Genomic DNA, 15,530 nt, shown 5'->3' with positions numbered 1-15,530 from the left:
TCAAACATGGTTTTACCACACATACGCCTCAGGGATCTCATTTCAACAGCATTCAATCTACTTTGATCCTTTTTTTGCCAGTCACTTCCATACATCAAGGTAGGTATCAGCACTCCATTGTGGACTGCTAACTTCGCTTCTTTGGACAATTTTTTGTTAGCGCCAACTGCGTTCAGTCCTCCATTATCGGAATTACCTGCATTTACCCTTCTTTCAATATCTCTGTCAGCCTTCCCATCTCTTGTAAACATACTTCCTAAATACACAAACTCATCCACCTGCTCCAAGTATTATATTTCTTTATGTTAAATTGGATAAAATATGGTCGCTTAGGGGTTATTATCAGCTTTTTAAGGTCTTTTAAAATGCTTCAAGGCGTACATCGAAACAAAAGTTTTTTTTTAATTCTCTATGTGATGTAGATTTACCAGTTTCCCACTTGTAATACTACGAGTTTCTGGACAAAAATATTTGCCTGAAGAGAGAAAGACTGAGAATATCTCCACATTTTTTTTAACAAAATAAATTTCCAAAAAAAGTACTAGTGTTTCTTTTGTGAAAAGATTAAATATACTACACCAGAAGAACATACCTAACATTGAATTTCAAAGGGAAGTTTGTAAACAACATTTACCTGAATAGGTTGAATGTAAAAAAATCACTTTTAGCTAATTTAACTAACTAGAGGAAGACAAATCCAACTTTGAAAATAGTAAATTTTGAAAAACAATGATCTCAAGTCCCTCTGCGCTATGGGAATCATAATTATTCATTTTGGATTCATAGAAGAATATAACGCGTTTCCACAAAATGCTGATTTAAGTGCCATGTGTTTTGCCAGAAAATGATAAGGGGACCGAGAATTATAATTTATGGAACAAAGATTATTAACAAACTATTATTAAATATAAAATTTAAACACTAATTATATACCGTGGATTATTTGATTTTAAATAGAGTTCACTGAATTTATTTTTTGTTTATCATTGTTTTTCGATTGACCTTCCACTTCTAGACCCCTGGAGCCGCCTCTGATGGTCGCGTCACAAATTTGTTTGTCTTAAAAAGATGAAAGATAATTTTAAATGCAAAATTGCACTGCTCTCATAGACTGTCATACAAAACTTCTATATAACTCACCGTGTTGACACCGGATAAGAAGTCCCAACTGCTCCCAATCGTCTGGAGCCAGTGAGACTATGGCATCCCCAATTAGGTGTGGGTATCTGGCCTAAAGCCATTTCAAGCAAAGTTTCAATTCTGAATGGTTATCACTCACAGGTTTCACTGAGAGTATCTTCTACTCTGGAAATGAATTGCTGAATTGTCATTACTAAAGTTTATTTTTAGCAATTCTGAGAATTCAGTTTCGACTACAGAACTAGAAAATAAAATGGTGGCTGTTTTAACCTCAATATAATTTTGTCTTATCTTTTTCAGAAATCTGGGGAAGGCTCTCAAAGAACGCTCCTTTCATCTTAAAGCTTTTCGAAGAAATCATCTATGTATGTCCAGCTTGCAATTTTACCTACTGTACAGAGTGCTGGACTAAACTAGGAATGTTTTGCTATGCCTGCGAATTTGCTTTTGGCCGGAAGGAACTTCTGGACCCTGAAAACATGATCAATAACTTATAAGATATAATTATTAATATTAATGTTTTTAACCTAATAAATCAGATTATGGATGCATTTTCAATGATTATTATTGATACTATAGCTTTCATAAGCAATTAGACTATCGGCCCACTCTGCTATATTTCATGTTTAACCCTTTCTAAGCCCAGCTGTCAGTGGTTATTTGCATAGATATCCAAATTTAAGGACTTGTGAACCATATTTTTGGCACCAGGATGGTTGGAGAATGCGTTGAATAAACCGTGACATCAGTCGTACATTGATCACCGAAGAACACACTATGAAATAACCACACCATGCGCAGAAAAGTAAAATTTGTTAAGGTAAGGCATAGGTTTGCAGCGCTGTCCATTGTAAGACTTTTCTGCCCTGATCTGAATGTTTCTTCTTAAACTAATCGCCTGCCATAGCGATGCTAAAACTGAGCGAGGTGGGTAAATTATAACAACACATTTGTAAATCTAACTCAATAGTGTAACAAAATATAAAATTTTGGAAACTAGCCTGAATTTTTTGTAAGTTTTTTCGCAGCCAGCAGTTGTAAAAATGACTAGTTATTTGTAACAAGTTTTATTTTCGAGGACCGAATGGTGATATTACAATGCGAGCTGCTTGTATACTGTCGGATTCATTTATTAACAAATCACCGAAAATGGGACGGTCACGCTGCCTCCAGCGCTCCACGCAGTATGTTTGTTCCCCTTTCCCTGATTGGCTCGTCTTTTAATTTGAATATCCATGGTTATAAGGCTCATTTCTTTATGTCACACCTCACAAGAGCACCCCTGAGAGCCCATGTCTACACAGTGTAAAAACAGGGGAAACTATATCACCACCCTATTGGGCAGCGTTCTGAGGCGGATTAAGGTTGGGGCTGTAGGAAAGAATTTATTAATGTGGGTCTTGAACAGGCCTGGATTATAACTAACTAACTAACTAACCATCACGCCGTTTCCGCAGGGGTAGGCAGAGAGGACGGACCGCCAAACAACTCGGTCTTGGCACACACTCCTTGCCTCATTCACATTCATACATCGTCTCATACATACTCTTCTATTATTCTGACTCTTGACATGGCCCGACTCGAGTATCTGATTCACTTGATCGTGCCACGTCTTCCTCGGGCGTCCCCGACTTCTGCTACCATTCACATTTGCATCATATATCCTCCTTACACTCCTATCTTCGCTCATTCGCTCTACATGCCCAAACCATCTAAGCGTCCCTTTCTTAATCTTACTCATTACGCTTACATCAGCCTTGCACTCTTTGCGGATCTCCACATTCTTCACACGATCAAACATGGTTTTACCACACATACGCCTCAGGGATCTCATTTCAACAGCATTTAATCTACTTTCATCCTTTCTTTGCCAGTTCCATGCCTCACTTCCATACATCAGGGTAGGTACCAGCACTCCGTTGTGGACTGCTAACTTCGCTTCTTTGGACAATTTTTTGTTAGCGCCGACGGCGTTCAGTCCTCCATTAACGGAATTACCTGCATTTACCCTTCTTTCAATATCTCTGTCAGCCTTCCCATCTCTCGTAAACATACTTCCTAAATACACAAACTCATCCACCTGCTCCAAGTATTCCCCATTCACAATTATATCGCACACTGTTTTCGTACTCTCTCTTTCAAACACCATTACTTTAGACTTACTTGCCTGGATTATATGAAAGAGGAAAACAGATGCCGGTAGCTCCACAAACGAGCCGACTTACACAAAAACGAGTCGAAGATACAGCCCGTTCTCATGAAGCCAACATTAACTGTGAATGAGTGTTCCGCTTGTGTCTGTTGAGTTTAGCTTCTTTGTTCGGCTGTCAACGGATCCTTTGCACAGAATCAAGAAGGTTTATCAGGTATATTGGGCTCCAGTCCAGTTTCTTCATCCTTGTCACATTTCCTAAAGATATTTATTGGTGTTTTTCACTCCTGTACATACAGGGTTTTCCAATAAGAGGTGTTATTTTGATATTCAATCGTAAAAGATCAATGGTTTCGTTGCTTGTTTGGCACGTAGCGCCGTCTTGTTGAAAGTAAACGTTGTCCAGATCAATACCATCCAATTCCGGCCATAAAAAATCATTAATCATCTCTCGATAGCGCAATCCATTCACCGTAACTGTTGCTCCAGCCTCATTTTCGAAAAAGTAAGCTCCAGTGACTCCACCGGACCATGAACCGCACCAAACAGTCACACATTGAGGATAGAGAGACTTTTCAACAATAACTCTTGGAATACTGAAGACAATATTAGTGATTTTTTCAAACGAAAATCTGAAACAGAAAAATCAGAAAAGGAAACGGTCACATCTGGGACTCGAACCCAGGACCCTTGTCTTTCCGGGACAATGCTCTACCAACTGCGCTAATGGGACCCTATCCTATTCGGTCACTTTTAACTGTATCATACTTCGAAAAGTGTCCCGGAAAGACAAGAGTCCTGGGTTCGAGTCCCAGATGTGACCGTTTCCTTTTCTGATTTTTCTGTTTCAGATTTTCGTTTGAAAAAATCACTAATATTGTCTTCAGTATTTAAATATTATAATTTGAGGTTTTACTCAATAAGTTATTCCGAAAAATAATAATAACTCTTGGGTTTTACGAGCCCCAGATGTGACAATTTTGCTTGTTGACGAAGCCACCGAGGTGGAAATGGGCCTCATCACTCAAGATGATTTGCATTTGATTCACTCAAGTGAATTTTAATAATTTCAATGCGTTGTTGAAGCGTGTATCGTTCTATTTTTATTAATGGCGTAGTTTCTACTTGTCAAATGTCAAAAAATGACAGCTTCAAAAGTAACATCTACCGAAATAGCGGGCTATTCAAAATAACACCTCTTATTGGAAAACCCTGTATATATCTGTACATAGGAGTCAGTGTTTTCCTGAAGAATATTTTGATACTCTGTTATCGATGGCACAGTAAAGAATTAGATTAGAATTCACTCATGGAGCGTTTAGGGGGATGGGGATTCTTGAAAGGAAAGTAAAATAAGAAGAACAAGTTCAGGAACAAGTGCTTTAATTGCACAAATATTTGCAGTAACTAATATTACAAAAGTATTAAATTCATTCATTATGATATAATGTAGGTATGTATATATGTATGTATGTATTACACTAATTGTACTGGTACATACAGAATTAATTACAAAGATGAGACATTTGGCTGTGGTCAGAGTCAGTTCCCAAGATGAGGTAGTCCGTTCTAGTCACATTACATTATTTAAATAAATAGGAACTCATTACAGATTCTCTCGAGGTATATCATATAAATATACATTAAAAGTCAGTCATTATCTCTCATTATTTGAACATTTCTCTCATTAAATACATTGGATAATTCATTATTATTGAATAATTGTGACACAAAACACAACATAGAAAAATTCACAAATCAAGCTGGATATTTTTTAAATATCTAAAATACAATATACATAATTACGCCCTCGTTTCAACTTTTAACCTAGAAATAAGAATTAGCTACCGACTGATCTCGTTCAGTAAACAAATAATAATGCCTGCTGCGGACACAATCGTATTGCAGTCTTATTAGAGTTAATGCAATAGCATTGCAGTCTTATATATTCAGTCTTACTGTATCAAAATAAAATAAATTTAACCGTTAGGCGGCTCTAACTGGAGATGGCGGATGCTGGCTGTTCCCCTTTCTTCCTTCCTACCAGGGGGAACCCAACTAGTTCCCAACCAAACAAACGCACATAAAATGATCTTACAAATAAAACAAATCTTAGAAATTATTTAAGTTATTGCAGAGTTAAGGAGAATACATTTATATAGCTACAATCACAACACTGATGGCTTCTTTCATTACATTTCATGTAAATATTAACCAAATATTGTATTTTATTAATACGCACATGCCTCTCCGTTTCACTCTCAAATATATCATCTATCATATCTTAGTAGAACCGAAGCTTCACTTCGACTTCTGAGGTAATGTTTCTGAGGTAAACAAATGGTATAACTTTGTTATCTATCAACCTAACCTGCGTCCGCAACCTCCCAACTCTCCCACTCAAACAAACAGTCAACAATCCAATCCAGTCTACAATCTCTCCACTATTGCTTTCAGATCATAGCTTCCATCCAGTCACCGCCCTATCACCCTCCTGCCATCACACGGTGTAGGGCGCTCCATGTCATATTGACCGCAAATGGCCTTGTCAGTGTAAAAATATTAGCAACTTTGAGAATTGATTGGGTGATTGCAGATTCGCATAAATGCAAGTAATACTTGTTTTCTTTTCAAAATATTTGTACAAATGTTTTACCCGGAGTGTTGCTCTCGCGGGCGTCGGGCAGGCCCTCCACGATGACAACCAGCCGGCCCTGCGGGGTGAGCCCCACGTCCGTAGGGCGGTCATTTTCCTCGGGCCCTGTCCCCTTCACCTCCAGGGCCCACTGGAACTCCAGGCAAGGGGAGAACACTATCACACGCTGGTTCTTGGAGTCTGCTACTATTATCCTACCTTCGTCATCACAGATGATCCCCGAAGGCCGACTGAACTCCCCGATAGCCAGACCCTCGTAGCCCTTTGCACCCAGAATAGATGTCAATGTCGAATCTATCAGCAACAAACGATGGTTCTCAAAATCAGAGATAATGATGTCTCCCAAGGGAGTGAAGCACACCCCGCGCGGCGTGGTGAGCCCCTTCAGCATGCGACTATGGTTGATTCCGTCAAACATCAGCATGGTGATAAAGACTCCCTCGGAATTGAACAATTGGATACGATAATTCCGAGAATCTGTAATGACGATCTGCCGTTCCGAGTTAATGGCTACATCCCACGGGTAACGGAATTGACCACAACCCTTACCGTAGGTGCCAAACGTGAGAACCAAGCCACCGGTCGGAGTGAAGATCTGAACTCGGTGATTGTCTTTGTCCACGACGACGATGCGGCCTTGCACATCTGTGGTTATTCCGGCGGGTAGGTCAAACTCTCCGGGAGCCGTGCCCTTGGTACCGAAAGTGAGTTTGAACATCCCTTCTGGACTAAAGATCTGGATACGATTGTTCCTTCTATCGGCTACGATAATATTTCCTTCCTTGTCAACGCACAGCCCCCAGGGCCGGCTGACTTGTCCGTCTCCTTGGCCATCTGTGCCGAAAGTGATAGTAGGCATGCTGGGGAGAGGGCTTCGGCTCTGCTTGGCTACCACCGGAGCAGCACTTCCCGGTATACACTGTCCCGTGCCTTTCCTGATATTTTTATCTGCCGCAGCAGGGTTTTGAATGATTCCTGCCACAGCGTTTGGAGTGGTAGGGATGAAGCCCTTGTTGGGGGGGACTATAGGCCCGGGCCTTTTTACAGCTCGCTGAATATCTCCAAATCCTGAATTTGCCGTCGGTATAGGAATGGGGGTGCTAGCTCCGTTATTGCTAACAATATTGACCTTATTGTTGACATTATAAATAGTGGACATCACGTCTCCTTGTTTTTTAAGTTCCATTACCAATTCGAAATTGGGCGATATGAACAAGAATCCTTCATCCTTTGGCTGAAGGCTCTTATACATGTTGGCGTAGAGCTCGATCTGGCCATCAGCCTTTTCCTTAGCCAAGAGCATCTCCACTCCTTCTGATTCCAGCACCTTACACAGATAGTCATTAGTCTGGGCTAAGCCTGCCAAGGCGTTGCGCAAGCCGTGCATCTGATCCGACAACTCATTTAACTTAAGTTGTCTCATTTTTGACACCTTTTCCAAAAGTTGTCGCTCTCTTTCTTCGATGGCCAGAATAAAGTGTCGCATGGCCTTGCGTATTTTCATAGAGACTTGTGCCGCGTCTCTCTCCACGGTTCTGGAGATGGCGACGGCTTTATCAATGCTGTGTTTGATGAACTTAGTTCCCAGTTTGCCGCTCTCGAATGACTTTTGCACTTTAACTTTAGACACTTGGATGGCGTCTTGAATCAAGACAGTAACGTGATCCTTGTGCTCCCAGAGGGTGCACTCCTGGCAGACAATCTTCATGCACGTCTCGCAGTAATATCGGATGGTCTCGCAGTGGATCTCGCACTGGAAGTCTTTGGGGATATCGTTGTAGGTGTTCTTGAGGATGGCGGGAGAGTGCTGGCCGGCGGGGACGATGGTGTGCTCCTTGGTGCAGCAGTCGAAAGAGGGCACGCTGAGGCACTCGTGGCAGTAGGTCTCGCGGCACTCGAGGCAGCGCGAGGAGATGGGGCGGTCGTCACACTTAGAGCAGGACAGGGAGCCGGCGGAGGACGAGGTCTGCGGAGACTCGGAGAGGGACAGGTCGTCCAGCTTGCCCATGGCGTGGAGGATGTTGGAGCTGATGAGGTCGCAGGGCGGCTGCATGTAGGGCGGCTCCAGGTCGGACTGGCCAATGGCCTGTAGCAAGTTGGACAGGAACTTGTCCATGCCGCTGTTGTGCGGAGACGGGGACACTTGCGCCTGCGCCATAGAACCCGAATAGTTCATCGCATTTGGTATCAGCGCCATTTTTCCATTCATTCATTTATTTTCTCTGTAACAAAAAAAACATATATTTTAATAAAATTAAAATTATACTAAAAACGTGAAATAATTAAAATGATCAGTCATTAAAACGTTCTAATAAAATAAAAATAAAGTTCTAATAAATTAAAACAATCTAATAAATAAATAACACTACTTTTAGCAAATACATTATCATTTAATAATATATATTTACGAAAGTACGGAGTGTAGATTTAAGGAAATTAAAAAAATTGTGGTAAAATAAATTAGGTCTATCTACCATTAGAAAGGCGTTTAAAACTAAAAATATATAACTTCCGTTAGCAAACGCAGCAACAAAATGGGAATATTATTACCGATGATAAACGCAGAACAGTGTTCACTTCTGAGAGTCGAGTAAAGTTATCTGACGGCGCAACTCACATTTTCCGCATATATAAGCAAAGATTTCACCACAAAAGAATTAATCGCACAATAATAATTTAATCAATAGATTCTGGAAAGTGATCGACATTCCGATTAAAAACTAAGAACGTGGAAAAACGTATTAATACAAAAAAATTACATTTAATTATTCTAACAGCACAACCAGTCACAACAACCGTCTTGTTGAGTCTAGTGCGGTCTAGTGCGATAACGCGTGAGATAAACTTGCCTAGGGCAAAACTCGACTCAAGCATCCAACGCCCCGCGTCGACAAAGTGCGCAAGTAAATTTCATGACACAAGTAAAAAAGAACAATGCATTCCACACAAAAATCCAGAATACTATGAGAAATATGGAACCTTTTTGAAACGAACTTGTACTGCGTGCGCACCTCGGCTCTAGAACCCTCCTAGGCAAACCATTATTATTTTTTCTATTGAACGTCACCCGTCCTCAAGGGGTGAAGAAATGTTAAATCTTCAAAGTAAAGCGGAACTTTTAGGTAGAAAGGCAGTTGTCTATGTATGAAGAGAGTGGGGAGGTTGTTGGGATTTCGAGGAGGTGCCCTTTGTATTTTGGGGTGGCCCCAGGGATACGGGCTGCTTGTTGGGGCGGTCCCCGAGTGGGCGAATGGGAATAGGTCGGGTATGCGTAGGGTGACCATAAAACTAGGAACTCAAATAATTTATCCTCATCAGGAGTAAGTATATACTAAAGTCAAAAATTAAATGTAGATTATAATTAGAAAGTGGAAGGAATGGGGAGTGGGCGGAGTTTTTCAGAACTTTTAACTTTTTCAGTGAACTTTGTTAATGAAACATGTAGAGGTTATATACATTAAAGTGATGTGAACAAAGTTATTTGTGTAAGGTTGATTATTGGGCAACACTGAAAAAGACTGATTATTTAAGTTCACACTGTGACAAAGCCTAAGCATGATTGTAAATCCATGCTGGGAAAACATCTAATCATAAATCCGAGTTAAAAGCCTAATAATGTATGTTTCACAGAACTTGAATATTGGTCGGTGGCTGAGTTAACATCGCGTTTGGGTCCCACCCAGGCGTAGTGTGTTCAATTCCTCGGCTGGCTAAGTCCTCCATCACAACACAAGCAACATTTTCAGCTTACTGTGGTGGTAGTAGGAGATTTTCAAATATTGTCAGGTTATTCGTAACCCGGGAATGTTTGTCTTTCTTTTAAAAATTTAAAAAAAAAAACTACGAAATTTGATGAATTGTTAAAGTTCTATAAAACAAGTGGCCCAAAGCACGAGTAGTTTGGCAAATTGGGGTCACCCTTCAGGAATATTCGCTACGTGTCCCCGCTGGCTGCAAGGCGCGGGGGCGCCTGAAGTCCTAAACCCTATTTTTACCTTCTAACCAACCAACATAGAGTCCAACCAAAAACCCAACAAACTGCCTGCAACTAAACCCAGTCACAACTACCTACAAACTATTGCTCCTTTCGCTTAGTATTTTCCGAGCGATTACTGAAATTATTGACTACTCTACTGAAAATGAAAATCGGGCCTTATCTGGGCGATAAAATGACTTCGTAGAATACGTGTCATCTTGCGTATCGAATAGGTAAATTTGAATCTGAAAACATGACACGTGTGTCATTCACTTCCCTGTTTGAATACCATATAAATACATAATTATTATTAAAAAATTTATTATCTTACTCATTCTGAAATTTTGTATGATTTGAAGGAAGGCTGCTGTCGCAAAATTACTTAGGAGGAAGCTACAAGCCAAAAATATGTATATTCTTGGTATACCTTATATCGTAGGTAATAGGCATTCAAAACGCTTGACAAACGGAGTCTAGTAACGTTCAATTTCAAGCAAAAAACTGGTTTTTATTTATTTTGTAAATAATTTTATAAGAAAGCAAAAAAAGTTAATCAAGTGAAACTGTCACAGATAATCTTAGCTACAATACTGTATTTTTTAAGTTTTTTTTCCTTTACGCGTTCATACACTTCTATTGAAAACAATTTTTATTTAGTAGTTTACATTTATATTTTTTATTGAGTAATTCATTTTTTTATTCGTATTCTACTCATGCGAAACGATAGGAAAACCTTCAATTTATCTAAAGCATATTTTTTTGGTATTCATAATGTACACCAATTCGTTGTAAAGATTAATCAAAATAGTGATTTGGCATTAAGCTTCGCCTTAAGACTTTTTAATTCCTAAGTCACAGACAGACAAATGAAATTGATAACATATTCAAGAAAGAATTTCTAAAAATATTTGAAAAATTGAGATTACATCTTTCAGACATGCCCACAATACACTTTCAGATTATCTCAGCGATGATTATTCATGTGAAATAAATACACGGTGTTCGGAAACAAGTGGTACAAGCTGGAAACTGGTGAATCTAAATCACATAGAAAACCAAAAATTCGATCTGAGCACTCACATTTCTTTTCCTTTTTATGCCGCCTAAAAACATTTTGGAGACTGATCTACAATTTTAAAAACAATAAACAGCTGATTTTTTTTCAAATTTTATGTTAAAAGTCCAACTTTAGACTCGACCGATTTACCCGAAAACGAAAGAACAAATTTAAAAAAAAATTCTACCACAAAATCAACTCCAAATGTGATGAAGAATTTACCGCTTGTACTACTAGTTTCCAGACACCGTGTATAATGTTAGGTTATTAATTATAGTTGAATTTAAAGTACTCTCACTGCTTAATGGGAACATTATACAAATAAAATAAAACATCAATAAACAAATAAAAAAAATTAACATCTATTGTTAAATGTATTGAACTTAAAAAATTGTTTAACTGAGCACCTACTGAACCTTCCTACCCAGGAACTGGAGTCGACAACTGTAGCAACCTCGCCAAATGCCGATCGGGTAGGACCGGCATTTATTTCGTATATTAACTTCAGTAACGTCATCCGATTTCAGAGAAATGCGCATACGTCCGCGTTTGAGTGGGTGATTATCACCAAAAAACCGAAGTCAACCGCGCTACCTCCTTGCCAGATGCCGATCGTGTAAGAAAGGCATTTATTTCGTATAATAACTGCTGTAATATAATACATAAGTACGCGTGTGTGTACGTGATTGACACCAAATTGATATAATGCATTGTCATCGACAACGAGTCTGTCTGTCGTGTTTCAGCTCGAACGGATGTCGGAAAGTGAGTTAAGCTTAATGCCAAATCACTATTTTGATTAATATTTATTACGAATTGGTTTACATTATGAATACCAAAAAATATGCTTTAGATAAATTGAAGGTTTTCCTATCGTTTCGCTTGAGTAGAATACGAATAAAAAAATAAATTACTCAATAAAAAATATAAATGTAAACTACTAAAAAAATTATATTTTTTCAATGGAAATGAATGAACGCGTAAAGGAAACACCTTCTAAAAAATACAGTATTATAGCTAAGATTATCTGTGACAGTTTCATTTAATTAACTTCTTTGCTTTCTTATAAAATTATTTACAAAATAAATAAAAACCAGTTTTTTGCTTGAAATTGAACGTTACTAGACTCCATTTGTCAAGCGATTTTAATGCCTATTACCTACAATATTAGGTATACCAAGAATTTACACATTTTTGGCTTGTAGCTTCCTCTTAATTTCCGCTTCCAAGATTTGATTTCATCCATTACCGAAAATAAAAGTAAAATTCAAATAGATATTAAAAAATAAAAAACTCAAACAAACGAATATATTATAAAAGACAAATCGAATAAATGTTCAAAATATTATACCAAGCAAAATATTGAATATTCTGTAACAGAATGAAGAAAGCTAGTAGGTAGCAGGTACCGACCGTCACATGTTTTAAATGTGGGACCTTTAGTCCTTCAAAATAGATGTTATAATAAGTACAATGAAAGAAATGGCATTACAAAAATAATTGTAAAAAAGACCCCTCGTAAAATAAAGTCGACCTTCGGCTAGCTAATCTTAATTCGATGAGGAATAGAACCCTGGGGTTGGGATTTCCAGTCGGGGTTGTTCCACTAATTTGTGTCCATCCAGCCAACCTTATTTATGACCACGTCTGGCGACAAATCATAAGAGAAATTGCTAAATTTCAACGAAACAATATTTACAATGCTGAAATACTTAGTAGTTGTTCCAATGGTCATTATTTGGAAAAGAAAAAAGGTATGAGCTAAAGAGTATGAAATAAATTTCCACTACTCGTAAGAATTAAGAGGAAGCTACAAGCCAAAAATGTGTATATTCTTGGTATACGTATCGTAGGCAATAGGCATTCAAATCGCTTAACAAACGGAGTCTAGAAACGTTCGATTTCAAGCAAAAAACTGGTTTTTATTTATTTTGTAAATAATTTTATAAGAAAGCAAAAAAGTTAATCAAGTGAAACTGTCACAGAAAATCTTGACTATAATACTGTATTTTTAAACGTTGTTTCCTTTATGCGTTCATACATTTAAAATTTTTTTAGTACTTTGCATTTATATTTTTTATTGAGTAATTTATTTTATTTATTTGTATTCTACTCAGGGTAGGGTAGCAGAAGTCGGGGACGCCCGAGGAAGGCAAGACACGATCAAGTGAATCAGATGCTCGAGTCGGGCCATGTCAAGGGTCAGAATAATAGAAGAGTATGTATGATACGATGTATGAATGTGGATGAGGCAAGGAGTGTGTCAAGATCGAGTTGTTTGGCGGTCCGTCCTCTCTGCCTACCCCTTCGAGAAACGGCGTGATGGTTAGTTAGTTAGTAACGTTTTACCAGATAATGTAGTTTCCCCAGGATAACAACTTATTTTCAGAAAAATGTTTTTTTTTATCTAAAAAATATGATGTAATGAAGACATAAAAATATAATGTAATGAAGACATTAAAATAAAATGGAATGATGATGTAATGAAGACATAAAAATATAATGTAATTAAGACATAAAAATAAAATGGAATGATGATGTAATGAAGACATACAAATATAATGTAATGAAGACATAAAAATAAAATGGAATGATGATGTAATGAAGACATAAAAATATAATGTAATGAAGACATAAAAATATTCTTGAGATTTATTATATTTTCCAGCTAAATAAGCTTTCTTCACAATAAAATATGGTCTTGGCAAACACTCCTTGCCTCATTTCCATTCATACATCGTCTAACATATACTCTTCTGTTAATCTGACACTTGACGTGGCCTGACTCAAGTATTTGGTTCACCGTGCCATGTCTTCCTCGGGCATCCCGAATTTTTCTACCATTCATATTTGCGTAATATATCTTCTCTCTTCGTTAACTCACTCTACATGCCCAAACCATCAATTACGTTTACATCAGCCTTGCAATCTGCGAATCTCAGCATTTCTCACAAGATCATACATGGTTTTAGCGCACATACGCCTCAGGAATCTCATTTCCACAGCACTCAGTCTACTTTTACCCTTCCTCTGTCAATTCCATGCCTCACTGCTGTACATCAGAATAGGTAACAGCGCCCCATTGTGGACTACTCTAGCTATGTACTACAGGCTAGCCTAGTGAGGCGGTATTTGAGAAACCTCAACTGTACTTTTATATTCTTTTTACCTTCACAATATTATGTTTGTATTTTTCTGTTAATTTTATAACCTTAAAAAGTTACAAATCAATGTACACCATAATATGTATGTAGGTATAGTTGTAATATGTAAACTTTCCTAAATAAATAAGATATTATTATAAAGTACTAATGACTTTGAAAATGAAAAATTATGATATTAGGCTGGAATAAAAAAAAATTGTACGCTAGTAACATTTAAGGTACTACTAAGGTAAGGTTAATACCATAAAATCATGGCGCGTGTGGTGAGCTACTAGGAATTCCACGGTAGATTCGCGATGTTAAAATTTCTTCTGAAAATTATATCCAGAAATGGTACAACATATAAAAATGGTGGTTCCATGATATTTCATCAAAATGATAATTGAACACACCTTTAAAAAGCGATAGTCATTAAAAGTAAATAAATCAAAACTAGGTTAAATAGTTACCTACGTAACCTAGTTTTTGTTTTATCAGTTTTCATGACTTTATATCACTTTTTGTAGGTGTGTTGAACTGTCATTTTGATGAGAATTTACACAGCTAAGATACCCGATTAGTAACTAGTCTATTTTAGAACGCTGACGTGTACCTCGACTTTTCTCTCCTTTCTATAAATGTAATATGCATGTATTATATATACAAACCTTCTGAAAGAATTTCTCTAAATGATAGTGAAAACCCTATCAAAATCCATTGCGTAGTTTAGAAGAACTAAGCGCACAAGCAAGCAGACGCGGATGGCGACTTAATTTACTATGATCGCTCTTTTCGTGTAACAGGCCCGCTCATCTGGAATAGACTTCCCTCAATAATAATAATAATAACATGGAATTTATATAGCGCAGTTTAGTGTCATTTCACTTCAAGTGCGCTTAAAAACATATATACAACTCTTACTAATCTCCATAATTTCGCTGAATTTAAACGGGCTTTAAAAATAAAATTATTTTTAAAAATCTTACCATTCATAAATCTTAACTTCTTTTCAATATTTTAAAATAAGCCATATTCTCAAACTTATTAAAGCTGTTATTGTTATTCTAAGTTTTGTCATCACTTTGTATAAAATGTATATTTAGTGTTATATTATTAGATCTGTATTGGGTAGGGCACACTGTAGGAATAATTTTAAGAACATGACCACTAATACTAAATTACCGTTTGTTAGTTATAGTAAAGCGCACTTGAAAAAGTGCGCAAATGGGTACATCTACTGCTACAAAAAAAAGTTTAAAACTTTTCACACATTTTAAATGACTAAATTTGTAAATAATAAATTATTGATAACTACAGGCTCAGTAACTTGAGGGAAGTATGTTTCTTTATATATGTTTGTAGGTACAGACACTATATGTATACTAGTGTAATAATCATCATTAACC

At 37.5% G+C, this 15,530-nt stretch overlaps 1 protein-coding gene across 1 annotated transcript in view; it reads right to left on the bottom strand.

The window, feature by feature from the left end:
• Positions 1 to 4,658: 4,658 nt before the first annotated feature.
• Positions 4,659 to 15,530, bottom strand: part of wech (tripartite motif containing 71 protein wech) — a 39,173-nt gene continuing 28,301 nt past the window's right edge. The window contains exon 2 of the mRNA XM_089638642.1: positions 4,659 to 8,170. Coding sequence (XP_089494768.1) covers positions 5,923 to 8,157 — 2,235 coding nt within the window. The 5' untranslated portion in view covers positions 8,158 to 8,170 and the 3' untranslated portion in view covers positions 4,659 to 5,922. The remainder of the gene's footprint in view (positions 8,171 to 15,530) is intronic.

This window comes from Hesperophylax consimilis, chromosome 13 (assembly GCF_061612785.1).
Source record: "Hesperophylax consimilis isolate HC1 chromosome 13, BYU_Hcon_1.0, whole genome shotgun sequence".
NCBI classification, from domain to species: Eukaryota; Metazoa; Arthropoda; class Insecta; order Trichoptera; family Limnephilidae; genus Hesperophylax; species Hesperophylax consimilis.
The sequence above is the reverse complement of the archived record's forward strand: the minus strand, read 5'-3'. Positions and strand labels throughout refer to the sequence as shown.